At 32.7% G+C, this 8,359-nt stretch overlaps 2 protein-coding genes across 2 annotated transcripts; both read right to left on the bottom strand.

Moving 5' to 3' along the window:
* Positions 1 to 566: 566 nt before the first annotated feature.
* On the bottom strand, positions 567 to 7,916 carry LOC107490919 (probable galacturonosyltransferase-like 3). The gene is made up of 5 exons (XM_016111720.3): positions 7,526 to 7,916; positions 5,292 to 5,487; positions 5,147 to 5,218; positions 3,829 to 4,058; positions 567 to 1,726 (listed from the first exon to the last, which is right to left on the bottom strand). The coding sequence occupies exons 1-5, from the start codon at positions 7,818 to 7,820 to the stop codon at positions 1,074 to 1,076; spliced, it is 1,446 nt and encodes a 481-aa protein (XP_015967206.1). The 5' UTR covers positions 7,821 to 7,916; the 3' UTR covers positions 567 to 1,073.
* LOC110281390 (WAT1-related protein At5g40240) lies at positions 2,167 to 2,848 on the bottom strand. Its single transcript, XM_021143422.2, has 3 exons — positions 2,603 to 2,848; positions 2,453 to 2,518; positions 2,167 to 2,366 (listed from the first exon to the last, which is right to left on the bottom strand). The coding sequence occupies exons 1-3, from the start codon at positions 2,800 to 2,802 to the stop codon at positions 2,186 to 2,188; spliced, it is 447 nt and encodes a 148-aa protein (XP_020999081.1). The 5' UTR covers positions 2,803 to 2,848; the 3' UTR covers positions 2,167 to 2,185.
* Positions 7,917 to 8,359: the final 443 nt, after the last annotated feature.

Genomic DNA, 8,359 nt, shown 5'->3' with positions numbered 1-8,359 from the left:
AATATATTTTTATACTTTAATTAATATTTTTTATATTATATGGTATTTTTTTAAAAAAATATTTTGATATAAATATGATATAAATTTTGTTAAATTTAATTTTTAAAAGTAAAATTTTATTATTTTAATATATAAAATTTATAAATTTGTATATACTAATATTTCATCCAGTCTATCTGATTTACCCCGATTTCTTTTCAAATTACTTTGAGTTGGATTAAAATAGACTCCCTATCCTTTTAGGGCCGAGTCTGGATCAACTTAAACCCGGCCCATAAACACCCCTAAACAATCCCACTCAGCACTTAACAAGTTACGTGTAGTCCATCGTGTCATATAATTATGCCAAATAAGCATTCTAATGACGAAAATGATCACAAGAACAAACCAGAATCACGATTACAAATTTAAGAATTCTAATTGAGACCAATCAAATTGTGAGATTATTTTAAACATCAAGTCAAATTTTAGAAACCAAATTAAAATTTAACTCCTCAAATATATTTGTGTAATTTCCAACCTCTTTCTATTTTAACATGTCATTTACCAAAGGAAAAAAATATATATAAAGAATGAACAATTTCCGGTTTTCAACAATATTGAAGAATCCGCCGAGTCACATAATACAGCATCAGTGAGGTACTACAATTATCCAAATGAAAAACCTATCTACCATTAACCCCCCTCAACCACACACTGACGCTGTAGACTGCACACTAACCATCTACCTTATCAATCTATGATTCTACTATACACAATACCCCAATGCAACCGGCAACCCAAAACGGCAAAACCCCGTTCTACATCACCGTATACCATCCAAAAAAGACACGTGTCAGACATTATCCGTACCGTACACAGTACACAGACACATTATTTTCCACTACACGCGCGTGTCCACCACTGTCACGTGACCACCCTCCCACCGCAACGGTGATAAAAAAAAATGATAATAATAAAAAGTATTAGCGCAGCTTGTTTGATTCCCCGTTTAGAAAAAGCAATTGCACGAAATTATCTTCAACAACTTCAATTTTCTTAAATTAAACGGAAAATCAAACATGCCGTAACAACTAGCTATCGGTGAAAACCGATGACACCGACGAAGAGTGCCGAAACAGATCGTACGGCGCCCAAAGACTATCCAGCGGACACGGTTTCTTGGAATCGATTCTTAGCCATGGCTTCCCTTTTCCACTCCAATGCAGCAAACTCACCGGACCAGGGTGAAGGTCACGGCAAAGCCCTTCAAGATTATCACCGCCGAGGCCGTGCTGGTTCCACCGGTGCTCCACTCTCTCAACGTCGCCGGCGAACACAAGCAAGAACGGCGGCAATGATCCAAGCTCGTAGATCCGGTTTCGTTTCTGGATCCTCATCCAGTTCTCAAGCTTCTCAGTGTATCTTCCATCCCTCCACTTCAGGAGATCTATGACCATAACACCTGTGTTGAAATAACACGCGTCGCGTCCCTTAAACGACGCCGCATAGCTAGGATTCGACCAAAATCGGCGCGTAAAGTAGTTAGTGAAGTTCGCGTGGCAATACTCTGGTGCTCCGAGCACGTGCGTACCGAGATCGATGTTCCAGAGCTTCGCCACGTCATCGACGACGATTAGGTCGGAGTCGAAGTAAATGATTCGCCGTACAGTGGCCGGAAGGAGGTCGGCAAGGTAGATTCGGGCGTAGTTGAGTGGCTGGTCCAGTGCGCGGCGATCCCCGTGAACTTTTTTAAAACAAATTTGTTATAAAAAAATATTATATGCACATGAAAAAATAAGCTATTAAATATATGAATTATTTTATATATCTTAACTATATATGTGATTGATTTTTTTATATGCAGGTAGTATTTGTTTATTATATTGATATTTTTATATTTTGATAACAAACGTAATACATATTTAACAAAAGTTCAAAGAATCAAATTTATGAATCTAGAAAAGGTTCGATCTCAATTTGCACATAACTATTATATTTTTTTGTGGCTAAAATTTATAAGATAATGCTATTTAAACAAAGATTTATCCTTATTAAATAACTATAAAATTTATTATATCTTCAAATTTAGTATTATGTAACAAAATATAAAAAACAAGTTTCATAATAACTTGATAGAATTATAATCATCCCTAATTTTAAAAGTGAAATTATATATATATAACCATTTACGTCACTCCAATTATTAAGTTTCCTCGACAAATAGTTGTATAAGAAAATTGACAAAAAAGCATTGGGAGAATCCTAAGAACCTGAAAAAGACTGCAAGGATGAAGGTAAAAGCCGGAATAAGGTTGCTAAGAGCAGAGAAGAGAGTTGGTGAAGTGTATTCAAGTCCTTTGTATCCACTCAGCTGTGCTACAAATCTGTCACAGTACTCAACAATTGATTAAAAACAAATTCAATTGGGAAAACAAAGCATGATTAGGGTCTTCTATCTCTTCAGCCTTACCCAATGGTACCAAGGAGAAAAATTCTTAAGACGAGAGAAACATTGAATGGAGGAAGCCCTCTTGACCTAATTCATAATATAAATAGTTCATCATCACTTGTAACAAACAAACATGTAGTAGTTATGAAATGTAATGATTGAGCAGCGTACCATTGGAAGACGAAGGGGAGAGGGAGAAAAAGAAAAAGAGTGGAGAGAGCGAAAGAATAAACGATGAAGGCATAGTAACTGAATCCCTTGAGAGTGGCTTGCTTGAAAAGAACGTTGACACCCACGTTGGTACACTCAACTGCAACCATTGCACAGAATGGAACTACTTCCCTGTAACAATACCTCCCTGACTCTGCCATCTCTCCCTCTCTCTCTCTCACTCTCTTAGACTTTCACACATGGAATATATTTGTCGAACATGTGTGCGTTTCTCAAACAACGCTTCAAACTTTTATTACAGTATTTTTTGGGTTGATTTTTTTTTTGTGACTATTTTTTTTGGGTTGATTTAATTTGCACAATGTTATTTTATTATCTAAACAATTATTAAAATTTATTATTTTTATCAATTAATTAGTTATTAATATTTAAAAGAATGAACTAAAATATATTATTAAACAAGTATAATTACTCGTACCATACACGTGATAAGATTGAAATTATAATTTTAAATTATTTTTTTAAAATTATTTTAAATTATAATAATTTAATTAATAAAAAAGTAACATATGTTATGCATTGTTACTAATTTCTTTTAACATGCTTGTATTCAAAGGAGATACTTAAAATGTATAGTTTCAATATATATTCGTTCCATTCAATTTTCAATTTTAAATTGGTTGGTAGTACTGTTGGTTAATAATAATGCTGGCAGTGTCTAGTTAGTGATTGTTACTTAGATAATTTTTTTATTAGTTTAATGTTAATAGTAATTAATTATAGTAGGAGTACATAAGAAATACATTTTTTCTTCATGAGATTTTCTTCACTAACTTTAAATACTTTAAAAAACTTCGTTAATATATGAGTTTGTTTATGTGTTTGAGCTTATTGTGTAAATTTTATTTACGAGTCACATAAATTATAGCTATGCATGTGTTCATGTATGTGCTGCACTATCATGGGTAAACAAAGATCCTGAGGACTTTTGTCACAAATGGCTGACTATGGATTCTTATAAGGCTACATACTTGCACTCATTGAATCCAATTCTAGGAGAAACACTATAGAAAAAATCTCAATATCTTAAGCCTTTAGCTCCTAAAATAAAGAGAAAGCCAGGAACTTTGAAAAAGAAGAAAAGATGCCGATGAAGAACATTCAGAAAGTAAAAAGCAAAAAAGTGTAACTAAGTTGAAAAGAAAGTACAAGCAGTTTACTTATACCTATTGTGGAACAAAAGGCTACATTAAAAGGAGTTGTAGTCATAGAAAGGCTGACGATGAAGCCATTGTTGAAGTTGTTGCTGCTGAAGCTACTGCTGTTGTAAATACTGGTGATACTGCCAATGTTGGTGCTGATGCACATAATGGGGATACTGCTAGCAATGATGGACATGATGTTGCTAATGATATTGAAAATGATGCTGGTAACAATGCTGAAAATGATACTGCAGCTTCAGAGGTTGAAATCATACAACCTAGTTATTCAGAATCATTGATTAATGAAGGAGTATGACTTCCCAACTCACTCCAAAGTAATAAACAATAATTCTTGCTTACACATTTCTGTAACAGAACTGACTCATTATCTTGCAGGTTGCTCCACTTATTCCAATTCAACCTACAAGGCCAAAGAAGTTGCCCCCAAAGAGAAGATCAACTCAACGCTCACTTGCTGCAAATATGGAACCAATGCAGGGGGCAAGTTTTGGGACAGTAGCAAAATTGGCAGGAGTCATAAAGTTTGTCCCTACACCAGACTTCATACCTCCAAGGAAGAAGTGATGAGATGCTTTCTATTTTGTAGTATTTAATTATGTTAAACTTGGATTCATCTTGATGATTGTATTTTTTGATTTGTTTATGTACAAGTTAGAAATAGTAAAACTGATATAAAGTGTTTAAATTTGGATTTGAATAGGTGATTCTATTTTAAATGATTTTAGTATTTTGTATAATGATAATACTAGATAGACATCAATGCTAATGACTGTTATAACTGTCAGTGTTAATATCACCTTATTATCAATTTGGAAATGAAAGTTGCCTATTAGTTACTATAATCATTTATCTTCAATTAGGTGTTGTTTTTAACTGTAACTTGATACGTGTACGTTACAAAATGTGATAATATTCAACATCACCATGTTAGCCAAATTGAAAATAAAACTTGCATATTAGTTATTATAATAATTTATTCAATTAAGTGCTATTTTTTTACTGCAACTTCATACCACTACATTGTAAAAATTGATAATATTCAACATCACCATATTAGCTAACTTGAAAATAAAACTTGCAAAAAGTGACATTTAACATATCTATTACATTCAAGTTAATTTCATTTGTATAATCAGAAACAATTTCACATGATTTATTTTTCTACAACTAAGCCATAACCAATACACAAAACCACAATCGAAGATACAAACAAACTTAAAACATAGTTCCATATGTTTAAAACCCTAGCATCAGCTTCCAAATCCCTAATTGTCTAGCTTAAATTCATTTTTCAATGGTCAACATCTCTTGCAGAATCAACCATGACTTCATCCTCCTCATCTGTCCATACGAAAAGTCCGCACCATATCTTCCCTGCGGTTTGCAACGATACCTGAAAAAAAAATTAACATAAAAAAACAGTTAATAAGAAGGTTCCAGTAAGCTCCCAAGATTCAACAACTCACATTGCTGTTTGGACAACCAAAAAAGATCGCTCGGGATTGGCGTCTATACCAGACCAACGAAGAACAGGGCGCATCCCGCATCCATACCATTGATGAGGCTTCCCTGTTCTGATGCGATTGGTGGTCTTCGCCCATGTTCCATGTGAACGTGACCTACTTGAACTCCCTGAACCTTGACTGCTGCTCCCAATCATCCCTATAAAGATGATGATGAGTTATCAATTTAGGGATTTTAGGCCTTTGTCTATGAATTTATTTCAATCGTAGGGCTAGATTGAGACATAAAATTCTATCTCCAGATCATATAACTGTTAACAATTCTAGGGGTGTTCAAGACCCAACCCGACCCAAAATCCGGTCTGAATCCGAGACATATTTTGTCGAGTTCGGATTTCTATTTTTTACCTGGTGTTATTTTTAGGTCGGGTTCAGATTTTGTTTCGGGTCACCTAATTCGGCGAAAAGTTACTTTTTACAATAAAATATATTTGAGTTAATTAGTAATGTTATATTATATTTTTATAATTCAATTAATATTTTTTATATTATACGATATTATTTTTATTTTAAAATAATTTATTTTAATATAAATATGAGATAAAATTTGTTAAATTTATTTTAAAAAATAAAATTTTATTATTTTAATATATAAAATTTACAAATTTATATATAATAATATTTTATCGGGTCAACCCAGTTTAATCCAATTTTTTTTTGAATTACTTCGAGTTAAGTCAAAATAAATTTGGTGTCCGTTTAGAGTCGAATTTAGATCTATTTAAATCCGATCTGACTCGACCAAAAAATATATAATGATTTTATAAAATTCGGATGTGTGTTCACATAACTTCATTAATTATAAACATAAAGCAACATTATATATATTGAGGAAAATATATAATGATTTTATTATTTATATAGTCCTACTAATAAGCTAAATTTTTTCCCCTACGGCCCTATTATGTTTTGCTAATGTAATATAATAATGAGCTAGGTATCCCCTTATTTTAAAATATTTGTATGAAAACAAAAATTAGATGTCTTAAAATAAAATTGCTTAAGGCTTTTATTTTGGTTGAAAATAAAAATGCTTAAGACTTTTATTTTGGTAGTCTATTAGTTCTTAATATGAGCAATACGAACTAAATTAAATTGGTCTAGTAATTAATTGATTAATCTGTTTAAATAAGTATTAAAAATTTAAATTTTATTTTATACATATAATAATTCATTAATTAGTGATAAATTTCACAGATTAGTCCTTAATATGTCGGAAGAAGACATACGGTAGAAAAAAAAAGCAATTAGACTATGTTACTTTTTTTTTCCAATAATAGTATCTCTTAAATTTTATTGAATCACAAATAATTCTAGCTGCATATATATGACGTCATGTTTATTACGAAGGAAAAGAATTATTAAAACAACGAAGACGACTGGTTTGAATTTGGTGAAGCCATTTCCCTTTAATATATGGGCATATTCGATCAACTTGTTGTACAAATTAATACAAATTATGTGTGCCACTTGCGTTAGCTTAATTAATATAACATTAAATGTATGCAATGGATTTTCAGGTTTGGGGCCCAATGCCTTGTGCTTTCAAGTGAAAATGAAAGGGAAGAATTAAGATACATGCATCTGTATATGAATCTTTTATCTTTATTTTCTCTTTCTACAACTTGCCTCAACCACAAACATTTTTTGACAGTTTTTGTTCTCTGATAAGTGCTTCTTATCATTTATCATTATCAATTATATATTATGATTATTTATTTTTCTTTTTTTGGTAAAAGACAAGAAACTGGCTGGTCCACCATAACGTCTAGACTTGAATTTCAAAGTTCAAAGTCAAGAGGAATATCAAATAGAAGCCATTGTTGAATAATATAATCTCCAAGCATTCATTATGGCAGTTGAGGAAATTATAATAGTTAATAAAAAAGTTAGAAATGAAAAAATTAAAACTTTAGTTTCTTTGTTTAGTTTCATTGAAATTATTTTTTTCCTTTTAGTTTTCTAAAAAAACTACTTTTTTTTTACTTTCATTTCTATAAGGATAATATTCAGAAAATCTATTTGTATAACCATTAAAATTAATTTATATTAGAAAAAATTTATTTTAAAATTTATGCAAAATTATTTGTAGTTTTAGTTTAAAAATTTTTAATTGATCTAAAAAATTTATAACGTCTTTAAAGTAATTATAATTTAAAAAAAAAAGAGTAAATCCGTGGTCGCAATGAAATGGAAGACTATGTTTTCTGGACATGACGCATGTTGGAGGACAGAGAAGACGCCGGCAACGGAGCCGCGGAGGTAGGTCGCATCAAGCGTCATGGCGATGTGAATTACGGCGGGGTTATGGTCGGCGCCAACGGCAGACCACGCGGCGCGACGGCATTCCCTTCCGTTGCGGAATGCTTGAGCTTCGCGAAAGGTGGGAATATCACCGGATACTGGGAAATGTGCGGCAGCGGCAACTGTTGCAGCTGTAAAGAGGAGAAAGATGAATGTCGGTGGCATCATGATGAAGAGTGGGAGGAAGGCTCATAGTGAAAGAAAAGGGAGTGTGTGTTTTTGAGAAGGTTTAGGGGTATGTTTGGTATTTCATCTTGATTTGGTTGGCGTGGGGTAACATTGGTAGGAAGCCAGGTTGGAAAGACGCGTCTCTACCTTTTTGCTTCGGAATGCGTGCTTTGTTACTGTGACGTGTGATGAGGAGGATTGTGCTCTCCTGGTTTGGGGTTCATGGTAAGCAACACGTGACGCCATGATAATGCGATCTTGAACGTCGGTTTACTCAATTGAGATGGGCAAACGGCTAAAATTTGATTCTGGTCTCTAGTAATTATAATTGAAGGGGTGTAGAAGATGCGTTTGGGCAAAGTCATGTGGTGCGATTTGTCTGCATGCGATAATCACGAATCACGCATGTATTATCTGAATCTATGTTGTTTAATGTTTAGGGTTTATCTAATTTGTACCTAAAATGGCACATGCTGATATTATTTGTGAGAAGTTTTATTAAAACTATAAATATATTTGTTTAATATTTATTAAAAATT

This window comes from Arachis duranensis, chromosome 5 (assembly GCF_000817695.3).
Source record: "Arachis duranensis cultivar V14167 chromosome 5, aradu.V14167.gnm2.J7QH, whole genome shotgun sequence".
NCBI classification, from domain to species: Eukaryota; Viridiplantae; Streptophyta; class Magnoliopsida; order Fabales; family Fabaceae; genus Arachis; species Arachis duranensis.
Note: the sequence above shows the minus strand (reverse complement) of the source record. Positions and strands in the feature narration are given on the sequence as shown.

Coding starts and splice junctions, on each gene's coding strand:
- LOC110281390 (XM_021143422.2), bottom strand. CDS start 2,802: ATGGCAGAGTCAGGGAGGTATTGTTACAGGGAAGTAGTTCCATTCTGT. Junction 2,519..2,602: donor CTCCCCTTCGTCTTCCAATG/GTACGCTGCTCA, acceptor ATTATGAATTAG/GTCAAGAGGGCTTCCTCCAT. Junction 2,367..2,452: donor TTTCTCCTTGGTACCATTGG/GTAAGGCTGAAG, acceptor GTACTGTGACAG/ATTTGTAGCACAGCTGAGTG.
- LOC107490919 (XM_016111720.3), bottom strand. CDS start 7,820: ATGATGCCACCGACATTCATCTTTCTCCTCTTTACAGCTGCAACAGTT. Junction 5,219..5,291: donor TTGGTTGTCCAAACAGCAAT/GTGAGTTGTTGA, acceptor TTTTTTTTTCAG/GTATCGTTGCAAACCGCAGG. Junction 4,059..5,146: donor ATGAGGAGGATGAAGTCATG/GTTGATTCTGCA, acceptor CAACCTCTGAAG/CTGCAGTATCATTTTCAGCA.